General features: G+C 50.6%; 1 protein-coding gene across 1 annotated transcript in view; it reads right to left on the bottom strand.

Annotated features, from left to right (window-relative positions):
* Positions 1 to 2,559: 2,559 nt before the first annotated feature.
* Positions 2,560 to 22,710, bottom strand: part of Pebp4 (phosphatidylethanolamine binding protein 4) — a 221,158-nt gene continuing 201,007 nt past the window's right edge. The window contains exons 5-7 of the mRNA XM_021182056.2: positions 16,375 to 16,420; positions 13,877 to 13,990; positions 2,560 to 2,875 (exon numbers count right to left, since the gene is read on the bottom strand). Coding sequence (XP_021037715.1) covers positions 2,730 to 2,875; positions 13,877 to 13,990; positions 16,375 to 16,420 — 306 coding nt within the window. The 3' untranslated portion in view covers positions 2,560 to 2,729. The remainder of the gene's footprint in view (positions 2,876 to 13,876; positions 13,991 to 16,374; positions 16,421 to 22,710) is intronic.

Genomic DNA, 22,710 nt, shown 5'->3' with positions numbered 1-22,710 from the left:
GGGAAAGAAAGCAAGCTGATAATTTCCTCGAAGGGTAAACATCCGATTTTTTTTCCTTACCCCAAAATAAACATGCTAGCCACAAGGAATTAAAAGCAGAAGAGGGAGGATGTCTCAATTTGGGGTTGTTCTAGCAAGCTGACCTTCTATTTATCCTGGTCCTGGGCACCAATTGGAGCTGCCAATTACACTCTGCCCCTGGCACGGTAAGGGTTTTGGAGAGACGGTTCCAAGGAACATGGAACCCAAAAAGTCCCTTCTCGTGGCTGTCTTCTATGACACTGCAAATGGAAACTTCCTTTTGTTTCTTATTTTAGCTCTGTTCACAGGCTTGCCTGCTGGGGGAGTGGGAGCAGGAGGTTCCTTTTGCCCTGGGCTGGCTGACATCAGATGTGCTGCTAGATCCTAAGCATTTGTTCCTATTCTTTTGGGGCAGGGATCTGAACCTAGCAATGGAATGGGGGGGCAGTATCCGACACTTCCCCATATCACAGACTCAGTACCCTGCCTGGCTGCATTCTTTAGATCCAGTCCTGAAATGTAACTAATGAGTTGAGTGTGTTTCACAGGGCGAAGGGCCAATGGGGGCCCCCTCTACCTTGTAGCCATCATGGGACATGCCCCATGCATGTAATAAGGTAATAACCTTATGCCTGCCTTCCTCCTGCCCCTTTCATCTGGAGATCTCAAAGCACGCTGTCGATGAGTCACCAGTGCGGCTGCGCCTCGGCCCAGGTCTCCCTCCGTGTCTTAGGAAGTCGTGCAGGGAAACTGATCTAGGAGACCTTGAGAGGAGTAGAAAGGACTAGGGTGGAGGCCAGGCATCTGAGAAGATGCGGTTCATGCTGCACATGCGAGCAGCAGAGATGCATTTTCAAGGCGGGGGTGGGGTGGGGTGGGGGTCCTTGGGCAGCAAAGTCGGGAAGCATACAAGGAAACCCAAGGACCTTAGATGATGAAAACCCTTTCCCCACATACACTGAGGAGCCTCCTCATAAACTCTAAAAAGCACACATCTGATCATGATGCCAGTCTTTCTCCAATCTCCAATTCCATCCTTTCTCCAATTCCTTATTCCATAAACTGTTTGTGTGTGTGTGTGTGTGTGTGTAGATTTGATTAGAAACTATAGCGTGGTTATGAGGCCTGGCCTGGCCTTGGCCTACCTATCCAGCCAATACTCATGCCTCATTCCAGCCCTTTCATTGGCCTTTCATTTTCAGGTAGAGGCTCCTTTGTTCCTGCTAGCGGCTCAGTGAAGCTCTAAGGAAGTCTGCCTCTGTTGCACTAAATTAATTTCTACCCCACATTCCAGCCTCAACTTCAAATACCACTTCTTCCAAGAGGCCTTGACTCTTTCACTCCTGCCAGAAACGGGGCCCCCTTTACAGCCTCAGAACACGCATCATAGTTTGTTAAAACTTGATTGTGACTCTCTAATGATGAACACCCCCACCACAGACTGCTAAGCTCTGCTGGAGTAGCTGGAGTAGGTTAGCACCTCTCTCTGTGTCTGCCCTGGGTCTGACTTGGAACAGGTGCCAGCTGAACTTACTGAGTGAAGGTTGTTGTCTGTTGGAGCTGGAAAGGTCCATGGTCTAAAATGCAATCTCTCGTGTACCATTCCTTCTTCCTCACTGCCAGGGCTGGGGAGGTGGGACTTTGGGATGACTGACTTGGTAGCTCAGGCCCTGGGCCCTGGTCTCCTGCCTCTGCATCCAGCATGCAGCCTGACTCACTTGCATTTGTAAGAAATCCTCAAATTTAGGTCTAGACCTCAGATCTGCTCCATTCTTCGTTATTGCTTTTTTTCCTCTCTCTCTCTCTTCTCTTCCTCTTTCTTCTTTCTCTTCCTTCTGTGTGTGCATGTTCATGTGAGTGTGTTTGCATACACACGTGTTTGCACGTGAGCTTGAGATCAGAGGACACCCTCAGCCATTGCTGTTTTCAGGCACATTTAACATGTTGTTGAAGAAAGGGTATTTGTCTCCCCGATTCCTCCTTTCTCTTTCATTTTTTGAGACTTTTTTTTTTTAAATATTATTTTCCTGTGTAGCTCTGGCTGTCCTGGAACTCACTCAATGACAGACTGGCCTTGAACTCAGAGATCTGCTTCCTAAGTGCTGGGATTAAAGTACCTGGCTAAGACAGAGTTTCTTATTGGCCCAGTTGTCGAAGTAGCCTAGACCATTGGCCAGTGAGCTTTGGAGATCTGCTTGCCTCTGATTCTCATCTTCCCGTAACTGGGCTTTTCACATGGGCTCTGGATGTCCTAACTCAGTTCCTAATGCTTGCACGGCAAGCTCTTTACTGACTGAGCCATCTCCTCAGCACTTCCCTTGCTGTGTTTCAAAGTAAATTCTGAGGTTAGAAGAAAGCACATTGCTAGTGGGTGAGTAGGGGAGTGGCGGGGGGGGGAGGGTATGGGGGACTTTTGGGGTAGCATTTGGAATGTAAATGAAGAAAATACCTAATTAAAAAAATTTGGAAATGAAAAAAAAATTGCAGTAACAAAAAAAAAAAAAAAGAAAGAAAACACATTGCTAAGCTCTGGGCGATTGTTTGTTTTTGTTTTTTGTTGTTCTGTTTTTTGTTTTGTTTATTTGCATTTAGCATTTATTTGTTTATTTGGAAGATGCCAAAAGGAGGTTCCATCCCCAGACCACCTGTAGTGGATTACATGACTTGAGCACACAACTGGAAGGTAAAAGTTTCCGCTCAGTGGACGGTTATTTTTGATTGAATTGCTCTTGATCGTCGTTAATTCTACCAAACTCTGATGACAATTCCTCGTCAAACTGAGTCATGAACTGGGTGCTTGTGTCGGGATCTTTTAGCCCATATTGCTGCAGGAATTTGTCCAGATTCCAACCACCTAGAAACCAGACAGACCACAGAGGAACAGTAAGAGGTAACCATTGACCCGAGATGGCCTGACAGGGAGAGGTCATCTCTGAGTGAGTAGAGTTCTCCTTGATCATCCGCTTAGGCAGTATAGACTGCATGGCGAATCTTCTGGGTCCTAGCTTTAGGAGGGTCTGGATGCTTAGGGAGCCCTGACACATGGCCAAGTTAGGTGGCTGCTTGCTAGAGGATGATGGGACACAGCTCAGTGAGTTAAAGTCACCTTGGGCTTCTTTCCCCAGGATCTTTTAGTCAACATACATTACTGCCTTCTCACCCATGTAGCAAGCATCATCAGATGGGTGTGGACTCTGCCCATGCCCTCTTCTTGAAGGGCTTCAGACTTCTGACATGATAGAGGCTTGGATACTTCCTCTCCCCACACTTGCTTAGCCTAGCTGTTTAGGCTGAGATTGGTGTGAACCTATTGTTGTTCTTACAGTACCTGCCACCCCCACTCCCCCACGCGGGCCCCAAGCACCCTGTAAAACCCGAGTTCTCCTTGAGAGAAGGGAGAGAGCTGCACTTAGATCCTCAATTAGGATCGAATTTGGGAGACATTTTCCCCTGCCTGGTGCTTGAACATCCTAGTCAGGGCCTAGGCCAGAGGTTGTTTCTTCTCACAACCCAACAGGGTGAGCCTACTGTGATGAGAGCGACCGTGTCTCGTGACAGGGAGTTAAATGTATCCTAGGCGCTGGAGAAAGTTGAAGGAAGTGGTTAGAGATATATCCCATGATCCTTTCCAAAATCCTAAGCTTTGAGCACCCTGGGTAGAGGGTTGTCAGGAAAATTCAGGAAGAACTGGTAGGTCTGGATTTCAGATAACAAATAATTTGCTGTATACCTTCCCCACCTACGTCATGGAGTATACTTATACTAATTCTGTTATTTTCCTGTTTATTTGAATAACTGTAATTCGCATGTGTCCTTCCATGTTTTATTCTTTTAGGGGTGGCTAACTCTAGCAATCTTCCTTGGGTGGGAGAGCACCCGGGGAAGGCCTTGCCCAGAGCAGTGGCCAATGTACCATGGCTTGTGGAGAGCAGGCGTCACTGGGATCCAGATGGAAGAATGCCAGCATGAGGCTGGCAGCCTGGAAGTCTCAGCAGAACCTCACCTTAGAGTCATAGGCCGCTGGCGCCCCCCACCCCCATTTAGAACTGTGAGTGCTTCTATAATGAGGGTGAGATGAAGTCTACCCACCCACATTTCTTTTTCAACTTACCTCCCCTTCCCACTGCATAAGGCTCATGTTTCAATGATCTTCACAAGTATAGGACGATTTTTTTTTTTAATACCAGCTCCCAAAAGCTGTAACGATGGTGCGTTAAGTAAGAAGATGGTGGTACAGTAAGAAGACCAGCAAAGGGACACCCTGTAGGGTTTCCTAGCAGCCAGCTGTTGTCACGGGAGCGTTGTGGATATTACTTCATGTCACTTCTAATGTGGAGGACTTGTGGGACGGGGTGGGGGGTAGGACGTGGCACCCAGCTGGAGATACAAGGCATTTCCAGGTCTCTTCACCCCATGTGACCCAGTAACTGCATGTCTCACCTAGCCCCAAGGGCTGTAGAGTTAGAACTTTATAGGGCTGTCATGGGAAGGCTGCTGAGATGCTGACTGCTTGACCGTTTGCCCAGTGCTGACTACACTGGGCAAAGTCCATGCTGCAGCTTTGGGTCATTGTCCCTTTGTGGACTTTGTGCCTGGTTAGAACCCCTGGGACCCAGGGGGCCAGGCTGGCTGAAGAGAAGTGTTGGTAGTCTGACCCTTGGAAAACATGTGCATGCATGCCCTCACCCCCACCAGTGTGTGTGCACACGTGTATATATGTGTGTTGTGTGTGTGCGCGTTTGTGTGTGCGTGCATGCCTGTGTGTTGTGTACATGTGTTCGTGTGTACATGTATGTGCACACATGCGCATGTGTGTCCAAGACAGGATCTTGGGTGAAGTAGCATGTGGCTGTATGAAGGGACAAGGTGGCTTTCTCCTTTCCTCACTGAGTATGACAGGAAGGAGCTTTGGTGTCATTGAGGGAATTGAAACCCATCACGAGATCAGAGCAAGCTGGTGGAAAGAAATCCCCTATGTCCCGAGAGAGAGGCCTCTCGCTCCCCTCACACAGGGCTGGCCATCCCCATCTCCTTTGTGTGAGCTCAGAGTGTCCTGAGGTACTTAGACTCCTCCTGGCTACATTTCTAAAAACCCCACACTTGCTTTCAGCAACTTGGGCAGCAGCTCCAAGAAGCCAGGTCCTGGGTTGGGCCAGTCTCCTGCTGCCTCTTCCTTTGGCTCAGCAGGGACTCCTTACACACCCCCACTTGTTTCCTGCCACAGAGGGCAGGAGGAACTGACCCAGAGCAAGCTCTAGAAGGAAGAGGGGTGAGTCAGGCCCTCAGGGCCATGTGGGGAGAAATGGGGAGCTGTGGCTTCTGTGGTCGATGCTAGGAGGAAAGCCCCTTCCTGTATGGCTCTGCTCTGTCTCAGCACTGCAGGAAGAGGGCGGGACCACTACCCTGGTAGCCATCAGGGTGGAAGGAGGTATTTATACTCTGGTGTTTATACCCTGAACTGCCCTGAGGGAGCAATACAGAGGCTGGTGCTCCTACAGCAGGGCCACACAGATCACATGCAGTCTGGTCTCCACACAACCCAGGGACACTCCTTTCATCCCACGGGAGCAGCTGTGGCAGCCTTGCCATGAGGCCGCTGTTTCTAAGAGCTGATGGGGAAGAGGTTGGCCAAAGTGCTGATGTTAATCAGGTTGTGGAAGGGGTTGAGGGGCCCATGGGGAACACTGCCTCAAAGCCTGGAGGAAAGTGAACCACGCTGTGTGCCTGACCCCACGTTAGGCACCAGGGTTATGAAAGATGAAGGATCCCCTCCTTGGCATCCAGGAGAGGGACTACCTCTCTTGAGTTTCACTCCCTGTGAATGCCATGGCTCAAAGGTTGGGAGTGGCCTTGGTGATAGATGTTGATGGTCACTTTTTCCATTCTGGGCCCTGAGTACAATTTGGAAGTGGCAGTTGTGTGCATGCGTGCGTATCGTCTGCAGACCTCAGGCAGAGATGGACAGTTCTTCTCCTAGAATGTGTGCATTCTGAGCTTGCGCAGACCTCTGTGCGTGTGCCTTGTATGTAACCCTGGCAGGGCCTCCCTGGGCCTCTCTTAGGTGCAAGTGGTGGTAGCTGCTTTATCTAGCTTCCTTCCTGACGTCAGTGAGTTTCCTTTATCACCCGACTTACACTGGAGGAAAAATCCACTTGTGTTGGTCAGGGGGAGAGCCTTGTCCAGTAGCACAGCTTTGTTGCTGGCTCTGACTGATGCTCACAGACTCTTCAGCAAGCCCACTTCCAGATTTCCAGCCAGCATAGTTTGGTGCTGCCTGGCCCTGCTCTGTTGAAAGCCAGTTCTCATCAGACTTTCCTTTCGGTCCTTGGCTTGGGGATGTGGGATCCGGAGGCAAGTGCCATTCAGATAAGATGGGAGGTTCTTAGCTATTGACTTTGGCCTCCTGCCTGAGGCAGTCCCTGCAGGGACCTAGGCACCTGGCTCTTAGCTGCCTGAGCCTCTATGATGGGACTTGTATCTAACCAAGGTATCCAGCCTCTTCCCTGGCCTTGGCCTTTTGGGAGAGCAGGGGATGGTGGGCTCTGAATAAAACAACACAAATTCAAGTCTGTTCTAATAACCACCCCGTGGAGAGCCCAGCTCAGGTCTGTAATTTGTTTGGGCCGCCAGGGCTGGACGAGGTGATAGAAGCGCTGATGCCTCTCCACAGAGATTAATGATGTCCTGGCAGTGGTAGGCGGGAGGCCTGAGCCTTTTATTTTTTTGTGCCATTAAATGACATCCAGAGACTTTCACTCAGGAGCTGAAAAGCCCTCGTTCCATCACATCCAATTACTTCTGGAGAGGATTTGCTGAGTGGCTGATCCTGCTGACTTGAGAGGCTTTGGGACAGAGGGGCCACTGGGACCTGGGACTTTGGCCCAAATGGACAGGGAGGGAGACAGGCCCAGAGTGGTGAGGAGCTGTCTCTGCCTGCCCTCTGCAGAAAAGAACTCAGGAGAGGTGGAGAATGAGAGGGGATTTCAGCCTTGGGGGCACTGGGGCCTCCTTCCATCTTGTAACTGAGAGCAGTGATGGAGAAGCTCCCCCCTCCCCATCTGTTCCAGTATTTGGTAGGAGTAGTGGCTGGCTGGAACTTGGGAGTTATCTGTGGGTTCTCCATGATCTAAGTGTCGACTGGGGCGCATGTCTCCAAGAGACCTACCATCAGCCTCCAGAGACTTCAGCCAGTTCCTAGACAGGATGCCTGACTGTGTGCTACCTAGGATCTTGCCTGACTGTGTGCTACCTAGGATCTTCCCAGCTGGGTGCCTGCCAGGAACCCAGTGGTGCCAAGTTCTGCCAGTTGGGTGGGGCCCTATGGAGGCAAAAGAGAGCTCTCTGCCACAGGAGCCTACAGTGGGACGTGATCAGGGGCTAGGCCCTGGGGGGATTCTGGGACCAGGCCAGAAGAACCACTGTGGGAGGTCATGGGGGGTTGGGCTGAGCTGTTTTGCATCGAGCCCTGAGTGTGTTTGTGTCTGTCTGTGTGTATGTGCTGGAGGGTGGTAGTTTGAGGGTGGGGCTGTTCTTCAGACAGGACCTCCTTTCTTTTTGAGCCTCTTCCCTGTACAACACTCCCCCCCCCCCTTTCTCTGAGCTTTAGCTTTTGCCCACAGGCCTATGTGGTCCCTCCTAGCCTTGTTCCTAAATATCACCACAGTTTTTGCTTTAGGGCTCTGTTGCTTTCATGCTTGTGGCCCCACAATGGCCCTGTCCCACTCACCCAGAGAGCCCTGAAGTTGTTCAGATCCATAAGCAAGACTTAGAAGACAGTGTATGGCAGGCCCATGCCTGTTCCTTCTCTTTGACCCTGGAATCCAGATGTCTGTGTGCCGGGGGAGCGCTTTACAGCTGTCCAGCTTCAAACCCTCACCATCCTCCCACCCCTGCTACTTTCTTCCCATTTTTGCAACAAGTAAACTTTCCCACTGAAGGTCCCTGAGGTGGTGACTGTCACAATGGCCCTATCCTGGACTTGGGGCCTTTGAGTGGTTTCTGGTGCAACTGGTGGCATGTCACCATCTGTCATCTCATAGGACATAGATCATGGAGAACCCCACAGATATTCTACAAATGCCAGCCAGTCATTGCTATTACCAAATGACAGCCAAGTCCTTCCTCCTACTCTATTCTGTCCCCACACACAAGAGGAGCATGAGACTGGCTTGTGACAACTGAGGTCCAGTGGCTTAGACTCAGCATAGTGCAGACTATAGCTGTCTAGAAACTTGAAGCTTAGTCAAAGACAAGAAGGGGATATTGGGTAAGATGGTCACCTTAAGACACAGTTGCTTCTTGCTTGTCCCTACACCAGGAGCCTGAAACCTGGTGGTCTACAGGAGAGAGAGGTATTGGGTGTGTTGGTTCAAGCGTCAAGAGCCCTTTGCCAGGAGGTTGGTCTGCTGTCACCTGTGGGTCTCTGTTTCATCCTGGACTTCAGTTCCCCTCAGTCATATGAGGGATGTCAGTCACTGTCCTGCCTCCTGGCATGGTGGGGGGCAAAGGAAAATACCATGGAGCCTAGGGCAGCTGGCAGAGAGGGAGCCCTGCAGGCCTGGGGTTGGACAGGGACCATGTGGACATAAGGGTTGTTATTTGAGGACATGAGTACTCATAACATGGCTGCCTCTTCAGGTGTTGAAGGATGTTGACTCGGTGTGTACGGGAACCTGGGGGTGTGAGAACGTGCGGATCTGTGTGTGAACGGCTTGCAAATGTGTGTCTGTGGGTGTATCACATACACACACGCTTGGTGACTGACGGGCCTCAGTAGGCTGGGCGCAGTGACAGATATGCAAAGGAAGGACCTCTTTTCTCATGGTCTCATGATGGAAGCAGGGTGGGTGTGAAGGGAGCAGTATATATGAACACGGAAGAGACCCAGGCAGATGCCTGAGCACAGCAGAACATTAGGAGAGCTGGCACAGTGGTGGGGACACTAATGGGAGCGTGTGGGGCAAGGCTGAGCTGAGCGGGGACAGCCTGGATGACTTGGGACTGGGGGAGGGGAACAGTTGGCCCTTCTGGATTGTCACACAGGGATGGATGGGTGAATCAGTTGTTCTGGCAACGTGTAAGGCTCCTAGGAATGACTCTCTCTCTTCTCTCTCTTCTCTCTCCCCTCTCTCTCTCATTTCTCTCTTCTCTTCTCTCTCTTCTTCTCTTCTCTTCTCTTCTCTTCTCTTCTCTTCTCTTCTCTTCTCTTCTCTTCTCTTCTCTTCTCTTCTCTTCTCTTCTCTTCTCCTCTCCTCTCCTCTCTTCTCCTCTCCTCTCCTCTCCTCTCCTCCCCTCCCCTCCCCTCCCCTCCCCTCCCCTCCCCTCCCCTCCCCTCCCCTCCCCTCCCCTCCCCTCCCCTCCCCCCCCCTCTCTCTCTGTTGTAGGGGGAGGGCTGCTATGGGGTCAGCTATTTCCTCTAGAATATAGAAGTGGAAATGCCAAGATCAAGGCTGCTGCCAGGAAAAAGGTATAGAGAAACCATGGAGAATCACAGATTAGCTGAGGCTATGTCTCAGGCTTTGTGTGTGTGTGTGTGTGTGTGTGTGTGTGTGTGTGTGTGTGTGTAGCTAGGACAGGACCAGTCTATTGGGAAGCAGAGAGTAAAAGCCCAGTACATCCTAGACCAGAATCGCCTCTAGCTCCAAGTCTGGGCAAAGCATGGCCTTTGGGATGCTGTCCGGGAACTATGTCTAGCCCTTGTCAGAGGTAGTGACTTCAGGGGTCCTAGGGATACTTCATATATTTCAATACCTTGTCCAAAGTAATCTGTGTGTTCCACTTCTCAGGCTCCAGCAGGGTGACACACACATCTGAGGGAACTGGCACTTCTTTTTTTGTCCCATCAGCACTGGGCATGGTGTTGTGCATAACTCAGTACGTGGCATTGTCCCGGGAGTGCAGAGTGCATTGGACGGGTCATGATAAGAGAGGAAGGGGCTGTGGCACAGGAATGGCATCATGGCACCACAAGACTTCCTATCTAGACCAGGGTAGCTTGAGCCCCTCTGGATCCTCCCTGTGGAAACCCCCACTTAGAAATGTCTAGGGTTGGCCCCTTCGGGCAAACCTCATCAGTGCTCATTCAAATGGCGGAACTCGGGAAGGAAGAACGCAGGGAGTGTGCACTTAGGAGCGTGTCACTCCCGCAGGGCATCCCACTGTAGAATAACCCATTCCATTTTGAGGAGACAGAAGTCAAGGTGCCGGGGTGTGAGGTGGCTTGTCCAAGGTCACACAGTGACTGAGAGTGTGAATGTCAAGATGTCCTTATTCTCTGAGTACATGTATTTATCCCGAGTCACGGGACTGAGCAGATCCTGAGGAGGGTCTCATCCTCTTGGTGTTGAACAATGCCTCCTGACACTCACTATCAGTCATGGCAGGTTCCATGGCAATTCACCCTGTCACATACACAGGAGTCCCCAAAAAGGACAAGGTCCTGAATAGGAGGCGCAATTCAACACAATTGGTCTACATTATTATTATTATTTAAACGGACTGTACCCTGTGTCACACTGGAGACCTTTAGATCACTTTAGTTTCAAAACTGCCTTGCAAACATTTCTTATAGTTCTCTAGCTCATTGGCTCAGCCAGCTGTCTTTTTAGCTGTCCCTTTGCCTAACTCCCAGAGTGTCACCTTTCCTCTTCAGCCTCTGGAAGCTGCCCTTGCCAGTTCACCCTGCGGGGGTGGGAGGGGGGTGGAGGATACAGCAACTGGTTCTAGCATACCTGCATCTCTCATGGCTCTAATCCTATGGACAGAAAACTAGATCATGGCAAGTCCTGGGGCTTGTGTTCGTTGGCAGGACCTATGCCCTGACCTGAGTGTTGGTTTGGCCTAGGGCTCCATGAGTTCCTGAGCACAGTGTGCCAAGCTCTCAACACTCTAAAGTTATGCAAGGACCTGGACAGTTTCTGCTTTTGCAATTGCCCTGCGTCCATCTCTGCTGGCCTCTCACCGCCTCCCACCAGGACACCTCTGGCGGCCTTCTGCCCGCGCTCTCTGATTATCCAGATGGCTTGCCTCTAAGAAGCGCTTTCATGTGCTGCCTTGCATCCAAACAATCTCTACTGGCTCCTTCTGGTTTACCCACTAGTGCCACATTTCTGGTGGGCCTTTGAGAGTGCCCATGAGCGTTCTTCTGCTTATTCCCTATTTTACCTTTCTTTGTCTTTTTCTTTGTTTCTTTATTTCTCTTTTCTCCCTCTCTTTCTCTCTTTCTTTCTCTTTCTTTTCTTTCTTCCTTCTCTCTCTCTTTCCTCTCTCTTCTCTTCTCTTCTCTTCTCTTCTCTTCTCTTCTCTTCTCTTCTCTTCTCTTCTCTCCTCTCCTCTCCTCTCCTCTCCTCTCCTCTCCTCTCCTCTCCTCTCCTCTCCTCTCCTCTCCTCTCCTCTCCTCTCCTCTCCTCTCCTCTCTTCTCTTCTCTTCTCTTCTCTTCTCTTCTCTTCTCTCCTTTTCTTCTCTTTTCTTTTTTTTTCCAGATAGGATTTCTCTGTGCAGCCCTGGCTGTCCTGAAATTTGCCCTGTAGACCAAACTAGCCTTGAATTTACAGAAGTCTGCCTGCCTCTGTCTCTGCCTCCTGAGTCCTGGGATTAAAGGTGTGCACCCCACCACCCAGCTTGCTTTCTGTTTTCTTACTTGAAAACAAACAAAATAAACTTTGCGTCTCTAGTTTCCAGAGCCAAGAGCCCACTCATTCAGGCATTCAGATTGTCTTCTTCTGTAGGGCCCCAATCTATACTCCACTCTTCCATGAAGCCCCAGGGCGAGATGCCTGTAGGTTGGCTGCCAAACCTCATCTTTCTGGAGAGGAAACTGAGGCCCCCGAGAGGATTATCCCTAGCTAGAAAGTGGTAGCAAGATTTTCTAACCCTCAGAAAGATATCTTTGTTTTCTACCTGGATGAAGAGGGATACTGTCCTGGAGAAAAAGAGACCCCAGGAAGGTAAGAGATATATCCCTCGTTCACTTGGTTCTATTGTGTCCTTGCAATCAGAACAACGCAATTAAGGACTTAATTATAAGCTGGTCTGCACTGTTGTTTAGTCAGTTCCAAACTAGACTGTCAGCTCCTTGAGGGCAGGGAAAATTCCTGTGGGCTCTGGGACTGTTTTCTCTTAGCATAAGGCTGGGCACATGGAAGATACCCCACTGGTATGACCAGAACCTTTAGCAGCAGAGAAAACTATAGGAGCCTTACTCTGCAAGGTACATGTGTGAGTGTGTAAGGAGTGATGATTCTGGAGAAGATCCAAAGTGGTTAACAATGGTTCCAGGACCCATAGTTCTGCAGTTTTCATGCCTTGCTGTCTGTCCTAGGAGAGGAGGCAGCCTTGGTTGAGTACGTGAGCCAGTCAGTGTGCTTCATGGCTGTGAGGCTGTGGCTATAGATCAGGAACCCTGTCTCAGCAGAGAAAGGCACTGTCTTGGGCATATGTTGCCCCCTTCCTCTCTTGCCCTGGTTGCTGTTCTTCCTGGCATCCTCTAATGCTCTCTTTCACTGCTATCCTGTCATAAGAAAGCTAGCTTCATAGCATGAGCCCATTCAGAGCACTTCCCTCCTGAAGGCACTGATGTTAGGATCTAGGTCTGAGCTAGAGTGCTGAGCTACAAGGATCTCATAGGATGGCTGGGAACTACGTAGAAGGCTTCAGTTCCCAGTACCCGGCAGCTACCGAGCCTGGGCAGCTTCCTGTCATTTTGGTACCCAGGAAGCTAGGGAAACAGAAGACTTGTTTTGATCTGGTCGAGGTGCATCCTTTTCCCCTTTCTTCACACTTGATACCCAGATTTAAAAGTGTGTCCTTGGCAGAGCTATTTAGACAGATTTGTATGTTGGCAAGTTGCTGAAGGCACCTGGGAGGGATCATAGGTGGACATGTGGCACTGTCTTAGCTCCAGGGGCTGAGTCTTTTGTGACTGATGTATCCTTACCCCCACCCTCACCTTCACTTGGCACACATCTAAAGGACACCACCGGCATGCCAGTCCTTTTCTGGGCTTCAGCTCCTTACCTCTGGAGCCTCAGGCACAGGGGATGTGACAATACCTGTGCTGGCTTCCCAGTGGGTGGAAGTTAGTTGGGGGTCACTGGGGGAGAGGAAATGGCTGTTCCTATCTGTCTTGCCACTCAACCTTTGCACAGCCTAGGGCGTGTGTGTTTATGCACCCTTACATTGACACCTGTGACTTCTGCGGGACCTTCCCTTTCCAAACCTGGGAGGTGACAGAGTGCATGGGGGAGCCACTGTATTCCCATTTTCTCAAAGAGAAATCTAAGGCTCATCCAGTGAGCTGGGAGTCAGGCTCATCTGGCACCCCAGCCCTGCTGGAATGATGACTGAGGCCAAACAGGCTAGGTTAGCCATGAGAAGGCTGTGGAAAATGCGTCCTCTCCAGTGTCTGAGGAGGAGTGATCAGAGAAGCTGGGGGAGGGGTGTGGCTGGGGACATCTTTTGCCCCATCACTGAGATGGCAAGGCCGACTGAGCAATTAACCACCAATGAAGACAGACCAGCAGGGTGGCATTCCAGGGTACTCTTGCCCAGATTGGCCTCAATTAAAGGGCACAATTACTTGCTGAGGTGTTGTAGGGTAGTTGCCTGTGCATGCCATGCAAAGTTTTGGGGGTGCTCCTTGGCTGATGTGTTTACTTCTGGGAGACCACATCTGAAGCCAAAATCTCCTTTAGAACACTCATCCCAACCACTCACAAGAAACTCTGCCCTTTGGCCCCAGCCTCCAAAGGCTCATGGATGCGAGTCAAAGTTCTGATTTTTCCGGCTAAGACACACAACTTTGGTCCTGCCCCAGAATCTACCCGAGTTTCAGTGTAAAGGTCTGGAAGGTCTCACCTAAGTCTGCCTTTTCTTCCACGGAGAGAGAAATGTCTCTGTCTCCCTGAAGGTAGACAAAGAACTGGTAGCGGTGTAGACCAGTTTCTGGCGGTGGGGTAGGCGGCGAGTAGTCTGTAGGAAAAAGGACAAGAGACATGGATGGGTTCACCACCATGCTTGCAGCATCTCCTGGCAGCTCTTAAAAATATCACCTTTGTTTTTCCATCCCTGGTGACCTTCCTAGGGTCATTCAAATGAAGTCACACCCGCTGCGCCCCTCCCTCCCCCCCCCCCCCCCCCCCGTTGGGACTTATGCTTGGTGGGATCTCACTTTATTTCGGTGTTTTATTTAAGGTGTATGTTTGGGATGAGTAGGGGTGCTGTTATTGGGAGTGGGGCTCCAGGTTGGCATAAAGGGTTGAGGCTCCCAGGCTCTTCTGGACCAGTAGATGGGCGTTGGTGGTGTCCTGTTTTGGTTTTAGTCTATCCAGATGGATTTTTTTGCCTCGAGAGAAAACCCATCTTCCCCTATGAGTGCGTTTGGCAGCGGGGTTTTATTTTTTTTCTCAGCATTTCCTTATGAAGTCAATCCCTAAAGAGGCCAGTTTCTTGGCTGGTTTGGGAGGATCTGGAAGTGGTTACCAGGGTGGGTGGGACTGGGTTCAAAAGGTTTGATGGAAGGCACTGTAGAAGCTGGGAATCTCAGGGCACTCAGGAGAAGGCTCCCTCCCTCTCCCTCTCTCTCGGAGGCTGGCTGCTTTAGAGGGTAAGGTCACAGGGTGAAGACAGCCATCTTCCTTGCCCCGTGCCGATGCCGAGACTAGGGACTTGGTTGGCCTGGCCTAGGTCTTCTAGGATGGAACTCCTTCCAGTGTTGCTTTGCCCCTTCCCACAGTCCTTTCTCCACTTCCCTTCTCAAGGAGCCAAGAGTCTTCTTGCAAGCTGGAGCCAAGAGTCTTCTTGGGTTGTGGGGGTGTGGTGGGGTGGGAAGTAAGGGAAGGTGGTCAGGGGAGGGAAGGGATGCTTGCAAGAAGGATGAGAGTGGGTGGGAATGCTGGCTGATCATGGCTCTCCTTCTCTTTTCCTCTCTCAACCATGAAACAAAAGAAGGAATGACCGTTTGGCACCGTTGGAAGTGTTTCTCATAGAGTGCTTCCAGCCACTGGGCCACCAGCATACTGAGAGCCAGGGGATTTCCTGACTGTTCATCTTTCCCATCACAGATCAGATAGTGTGTGTGTGTGTGTGTGTGTGTGTGTGTGTGTACACTGAGAGAAAGGAAAAGAGTGTGCCAAGAGCCATGTGCATTTTTGTGTGGCTCAGAGTCTACAGTGAAGTAGATGACAGCATGCCAATGCTCTGGGGTTGTTTTGGAGCTTCTGAATTTAGGTAAATCAGGGAATTCTCTCAAACATTTCTAGGGCTAAGAAAGACTTCTGAGCATGGGGTGTAAAGAGACTGTCCCTTCTTATAAATGGGTATGTGGAAGGCAGATGAATCTGGTGGCCTCTGGCCAGGCTGGTGGGCTCCGGATATACTCCTCATGGCCAAAGACAGGTGGCCAGAATTCTCCATGGACAAAACTGAAATTAGAATTAAGGATTTAAACTCAGGGGACATGGGGAGTTTACCATCTGACTAGGGGTTTCCTGAAGACACCCCCCCCACACACACACACAATTCAAAACCTCCAGAAATGGAGATTTGGACTGGGGGTTGAGTACCCCGCATGTTGGCTAGGTATACAATGGACAATTTCCTTCCACCCAGGTCTGGTTTTTTGTTGTTGTTGTTGTTTTTTGTTTTTTGTTTATGAGAAAACTGAAATTGAAAAATAAAACTGGGCCTATAGGAAATGGAGCTGGGATGGGCCTGCCAAACTGTGCTGCTCGCTCCCCAGACTGTGGGGACCATTTGTATTCAGCCTTTTGTCTGTGGACAACTCACCACCTGAGCCCCCAGGGTGTGTGAGACCTCAGAGGGAAGGGGACTGGGCTGTAGGGGTCTGGGGGATTCGGTCATGAGTGCCCTACTAGCCAGCTAGACCCTTGGCTGGCCTCTTCCTTTCTCGGTTACATGATAAGCCGAATCCCTCTTTCCACCCCTAATCCCCACTTCAGCTTCTCTAGAACTAGACCTGGGGAGGGTGGCAGGAGGTGTGGCTCAGTTGGTAGAGCACTTGCCTAGCATGCATGAAGCCCTGAGTTCCATCACCTGCTTGGCATGAACCAAGCATGATGGTGTATGCCTGTAAGCCCAGAACCTAGAAGACAGAGGCAGGAGGAGGATCATTCTCACACTAGGTCAAATTTGAGGCCAGCTTGGAATACCTGAGACCCTGAGTTTAAAAAAAAAAAAAAAAAAAGACCTGGTAGTTGTGATTTGATGACATCAGAACCTACAGGGGACCTCCATAGCTGGCATTTGCAGACTGTGAATCAGTGTTATGGTCACTCTTTCTTATATCTGTCATTAATGTCCTGTCTAGAGAAGGGGTGCTGGAGGAACCCACTCACCTGATAGTACATTGCCACGGATACTCCCACTTTTCATGTCAGCACCCTAAAAGGAGAGACAGGAAAGGCTGTGGATTACTTCCTGGGCAGTGGTGGTAAAGGCTGACTCTTGCTTCAGCAACCCCCTTGGGTCCTTAGCGGCTGACCTTTTTGGGGAGCAGGATGGTGGGGGGGTGACTGGAAGAGGGAGAGAACTTTGGAGATGGAAAATGGTGCTTCAGGGAGCGCCCCCGGGGGGGGGGAGAGGAGATGGATGCGGGGTGTCAAGGGGGTGGGAGGCATCCTGGAGACAAAGAACAGATACCTGATCTGAGGGATCCTGAATGGAACCTTCCCCAAGGGCTGCCTTAGGACGGACCTCTGCTCCTGAGATTGGGTGCAGCATGCACCTGTGGGGCGGGCACTTGGCTGGGCCACTTAACTCAGTTTTGTAGGAGGGAGAACCTCTGGACCTTTTAAGCCTATGAGGCAAGGAAGTCAAGGGAGGCCAGAGGGGAGAGTGGACTGTCTTAACTAGACTCCGCCACAGCTTTGGGGGCAGTCTTTCTAGCCTCAGTTTCTCTCCCTTTCCCCTCTGCCCTCCTTCCCTTCCACTCCATGTCTGTGGGATAATGAGTTGCTCCTGGAGGCGGGTAACTAATTATTGTTTTTGCAGGACTGGTGGATGCTTAGATGAAAGAGACTGGAGCCAGGCCCCTGGGTCTGTGCCACAGCCCGGGGCCCCAGGCCATGCCAGGGAGCCCTGCGGGCCCTAGGTGTGGGGTTTTATAGCCTTAATGACGGTGATTAGTGTGGTTCTTAATTGATTCTGCCAACACCTAACCGTGTCCTGGCCCCCTTTCCACCCTGTCTCTGCCTCTCATGCCCTGAAAGTGGAGGCAGGATGGAGGAGTGGTGGGGGAGGGGAGGGTCCCATTCTAGGACCAAGACGGGATACTGACGGGGGTGGCGTGGGCAGGGACCTAATGTCTTCTGCTTTAAGCTATGCTTGTCCGCTGTCCACTGTTGGTCTTCTTGCCCGTGCCCCTTCCTTAGGCTCAACTATAAGGGTCTAGGTCATCTTTAGTTGGGAGAAGGGTCAGTAGGCTAGAAGGACGGACTCCACCATAAGTCCACTGCTTCCGATTTTCTCCATCTTCTTCCTTCTCTTCCTATCCTTCATGTGTGTATGTGTGTATGCGCGAGCGTGTATGCGAGAGCATGTGTTTCCCTCCCTCCCTCCCTCCCTCCCTCCCTCCCTCCCTCCCTCCCTCCCTCCCTCCCTCCTTCCTTCTCTCCCTTCCTCCCCCTCCCTCCTTCCCTTTCTCCCTATCTCTTGTCTACTCCTGCAGCCTCTGCTGCTCATGGGTAGCCTTGCCCTGGTACCCATGGCAGCCTGCCTGGCACTTCTCTCAGTGTAGTCTCTCAGCTCCTCCACTTTGGGCTGGCATCAGACCCAGATGTGACCAGGAGCTGAGAGGCTGAGGTTGAGGTGGGAGAAGGTGAAGAAGGTAGGAGGTTTGGAGGCCTGGAGGCTTTTCTCTTCAATGCCTGGCCTTTCCAGAAGGGGAGGTCAGGACCCAACAGAAGCCTGGAAGCACTCTCCTAAAATAGCTCTCTTGACTACCCTTAACCAGGTGGGGAGGAGGCTGAGAAGCCCATCCCTGCAGCCTGCTCTCTTTTCTCTGGCCTCCCCCTCATTCCTCTTCAGGTCAACCCAGCCCATAGTTTGTTTAAACCAAACAATAGCAACCTAGGCTGGACATTTCTTTTCAATTCCCTATGGGCTTGGGTCCCACCCAGAGCAATAAACAGGCTTCTTCCCTCCAGAGAGGGCAGGGAGGCCGGGAGGGTGGGGGCTTAGCCTTATGGACTGGGAAACTGCTGTTGTGGAATCAGAGCTGAGCCTGATCAGTGCAGGGTCTGACCTGAAGCCTTGCTTAGACCCTGGGCGTATCTTCTCACTCGCTAGGGTTTCTTTGCAAAAACTGGATGCAAACCCTTGGGTTGGGCTTACAGAATCATGTCTTCTGCCCTTCCTTCCTGTCTGCCTCCCTTGTTGCCTTTCCACACCTGTGTTGCTCTGGGTGTTAAGGACATTTAGCCTAAATTGGTCCTGCAGACAGAAGCCACTCTTGCTGGCAGGAAGGGTGGAATATGATAGTGGGGGACTCATATTCAGTGAGTGGACAGAGTGACAAACTTGGCTTGGGTGAAGATGGATAAGTATCCTTAGGCTGTAATCCCTCAGGTTAGTCCTGGAGGGGCTGACATTCCTACCTTGGGATCAACACCCGGAGGGGAAGCGGTACTACAAATGCTTAGAAAATTGGAGCCCAGACAGGCTAAACAAACAGTCCCAAGCCATTTAAGTAATGAGTGAGAGAGTGCCAGAATTTTCAGGGACTGAGGGGTCCTGGGGCTCCCAAGGCTGACTCTGAGTGATCGATGGCTTATACCTAGGGCTCATACCTTCTAGCCCATATTGCTGCCGTGTGCCTTTTCATGATGTCTTGGCAATCCCATTGCCCCACTGGTAAGCATTGTTTTCCAGTCAACCATTATTAGCTACACAGGCATTGGATGAGGGTGGGGGTCAATAGAATGGGGTACTTAGCATGTGTGGGGAGTTGGGCTTAATACTAACCCATACCAAATGGAACCAAAGTATTTGGAGGTCTGGGGCTACAATGGAAATGGCTCCCATCCTACTCCACCCCATTCCATCTCATCCATCCCACCCCATCCCATCCCACCACATCCCAGCTTTCCTAAAATACTGTGGTAGAAAAGTTATATCCAGCCTGGAAAGCTGAAACGTTGGGGGATGGTCCAGACTCAGTAGGAGAGTATGAGTGGGATGCTGAGAAAGGCTCAGCTCTGGTCTAGACGTTGGGCCAAGAAGGGACCCTGACAGGGATGGCACAGTCACTACAGTTGTGCTTTTAAAGGAGGACCTGCAAGAGGCCAAGGACCACAGAGAGGCCCCCAGCATCTTTAGCCTCTTTCTGATGGCCCCAACCTGCTGGCTCCACCTGCTCTGGCAGGACCCCGGGTGTTCTTGGTCTTCTTTGAGACCCAGCAAACCCAACCTAACCTCCTTTCCCCTTTTTGTACCTGAAGACAGATTGAAGTTTTTAAAAAGAACTTTTCTAAATGCTTAGCTATAAAAAAATAATTATAGAAATTACAAACATCATAGATGTAGGTGGATTTCTGACCCTCAGAAACAAGGGTGAGAAGCTGAGATGGGCTTTTCAGAGTGTCAGGACTAGGCTTCCTTTAGGTGGGTTTGTGTCATATACTTGGGAGGACATTCAAGAGCTCTCCTAAGTGTCAAGGACATGGTGCAGGGAAGCAACTTTTTTCCACAACCAGCATCTCCCAATCTATTACCTGTGGGTATCCAAGGAGGGAGGAGCTGTGGCAAACTGCTCGATAGGGCAGACCCTATGTGTGCAGGATGTCAGAGCATTGTGTGCACATGTGTGCACATGCTTATGTGAATGCAGGCATGTGTATGCCACAGGTACACATACGACTACTTGGCATAGGAATTCACACAAATTATAGTGAGGATAGACCAAGGCCATGTGTGTTCTAGGCAAGCACTCTACAACTGGACAATACGAATAATCCTAATTGCAGAGAAGGGTCTGGACTCGGGGAGCGCATGGGTCTCTCTGTATTTATAGACACGAGATCTCCTTTGGCTGGCTTCCCTCTCTGTATCCACTGTCCCCCTGTTGAGCTAGCTTAGAACTTGGAGATATTTCGGGAAAGTTGGGGCTTAACTGAGAGAGAGCCACAGGAACCGAGAAGACTTAAAACATCTTAAAATGCTGCTTTTGGATGATTTAGGTTAAAAACCACAGTGCTGGAAGTGTGTGTGCCTGCGTCTGTCTGTCTGTCTGTCTGTCTGTCTGTCTGTATCTAGCTTCCAGGGCAGGGACCATTTTCTGCCTGCCGCTTCAGCTTCGGATGCCCCCTTGGGATGTCTTGCACATAGTGGGTCGGCAGGGATGTTGCTTCTCTGCCCTTTGCTACCCTAGTCAGGTCTACTTCTCATCTACACCCTCTGTTTCCTCTCCTTATGGGGACACTTGTGTGCTATCCTCTCTGAGGCTTGTCACTTTACCCTACTCAGAAAGTCTACCAGATAAAGGCTCAGGCTCTTGGTTCGTGAATGGGTGGGTGTGGAATGGGGCCTGGCTGTTGCCAGTCCCAGCCAGAGTCTTGCTGTCCTGCTGGCCTCATTCTGCTGCAATTACCTACAGGCAACTAGCCACCCACTCAGGACCCTTTCAAAGCTCCAGGTCCTCGGGCTACCTGACCTCCAGGGAGAGGGTCACTCGCATTTCCTCTAGCACTCAGGAGATGATTTAATCTCTTCACCCACCTCTTCCCATTTACACGGAGGATTCAATCACTTCTGCCTCCCTAGGATTCCCTCTGGCAGAGAGGGAAGTTTCGTGTTTTTTTTTTTTTCCATTTCAGGGAGAGTGGAGAGCGTCAAGAGAGCCCCAAATTTGAAAGGGAGATAAGGGAGTGTAGTAGGAGAAACAGAATACTTGGGTAAAAAAATGAAGAAAGACAAACCCTCCAAACAAATAAGCAAAACAAAAATAAAAAACAAAACAGCAGGGCGTGGTGGCGCACGCCTTTAATCCCAGCACTCGGGAGGCAGAGGCAGGCGGATTTCTGAGTTCGAGGCCAGCCTGGTCTACAAAGTGAGTTCCAGGACAGCCAGGGCTATACAGAGAAACCCTGTCTCGAAAAACCAAAAAAAAAAAAAAAAAAAAAAAAAAACAAAACAAAAAAAAACAAACACACAAAGACAAAAAAACAAAACAAACAAAAAACCCCAACCAACCAACCAAAAAAAATAAATAAATAAACACCCAAAACCAAACCAAATCAAACCAAAACAAAAACAGAAAAAGGGAAACTAGAAATGGAGTCCAGACTCGCTGCCACTGGCACGGAATGAGAAAGCTCCTTGCTGTTTTGCACAGCTGCCTGCAAGCTGCCAAGTGGCAAAGGAGCCAGGAAAAGGCACAACACTGGAAAGTGCTACCCAGCAATCTGTGTATTCTGCAATTAACAAGGGCTAAGTGAGTGGAAGGCATTGACAGCTCCCAGGCTCCGAGATCCCCAGGGGCTGTGGCTGCCAGGCCACCAAATGGCAGCCTGGAGGAGACCCAGCTCTAGAGATGGTGCCTACTCGAAAGGAAAAGCCTCCCAGTCAATTAACCCCATGGCCTGCTCTTGCCCTGGGGCTTGGTCATTGGGGCAGGTGGAATGAAGCTCCTGGGAAATGGTGGGATGTAGGCACACAGATCTGAGGCCTCCTGTCAACCGAGTGCTTCTAGACCCCAGGGTGTAAGATGGCCAATTATTTTGCACACCTGTTTCCTTCAACATATGTCAAGATCAAAGACTTGTCAGGTCTTTCCCACCCCCTGCCCTCATCGGCAGTAGAGACAGGATGGCGAATACTGTATTTAGATCAGACCAATGGACAGACAGCAGATCCTGGTACCTTGACACCAATTGACAGTAGGACCCCTGGGTTTTGATTCTGAGCCAGCTAGGTTTCAAATCTAGGTCTTCAGACACTATGGTAGGCAGGGTGGGGTGTTTCTGAAGGGCAATGATTCCAGGAAGTAGTAGCCGAGGATAAGGGGGACCATCCCCCAAAGCTTACCCGCCCTTTATCACACTGGGTTAATATGCAAATTTCCCAAGGCCAAGGTCAAGGTTGTCTGTGGCTTGAGAAGTATAGGTAGCCCCAGCCCTGTTGTTTCAGGCCGTGCGAGGAGTAAGTGGTGTTCCCGTTAGTCCTGCTCACTTGACACCAACTGTGCATAGAATTGGCCCTGTGGGATGATGAATGGAGAGATGGGGGAAAATGGATGGATAGATGAGATGATCTGTGCTGGACACAAGACACAGTCCCTGGTATTCCAGAGCCTGTGGTCCAGAGGAGCAGATAAATTAACAAAGAAATGCCTGCGGTAGTGGAGACCTGAGGTAGTGCTCAGATGGTAGACCATACAAATAGTAGGGGAAGAAGAGAGCATGATCCGAGAAAGCTAAGGGGAAGAGACTAGTCTTTGGGCATTGGAGGCTGTGTGGTAGCATTTGTCAGTGGCCAAAACAAGGGAGGGAAGGATAGCTCACGTTGGGAAATCTGCCTGCTAGTTTTCGAATCTGGAATGTTCCTCACAGGCTGTGTGCTTGAACATATGGTCCCATGATGATGGGAGTTTATGGAGCTCTTGGGACGTGGTACCATATCTGGTGCCCATGGACCACTAGGGGGGGGGGGCAAGCCTGGAAACTTCTGGTCTGTTT

This window comes from Mus caroli, unplaced genomic scaffold (genome assembly GCF_978045245.1).
Source record: "Mus caroli unplaced genomic scaffold, Mus_caroli_1 scaffold_12, whole genome shotgun sequence".
Taxonomy (NCBI): domain Eukaryota; kingdom Metazoa; phylum Chordata; class Mammalia; order Rodentia; family Muridae; genus Mus; species Mus caroli.
The sequence above is the reverse complement of the archived record's forward strand: the minus strand, read 5'-3'. Positions and strand labels throughout refer to the sequence as shown.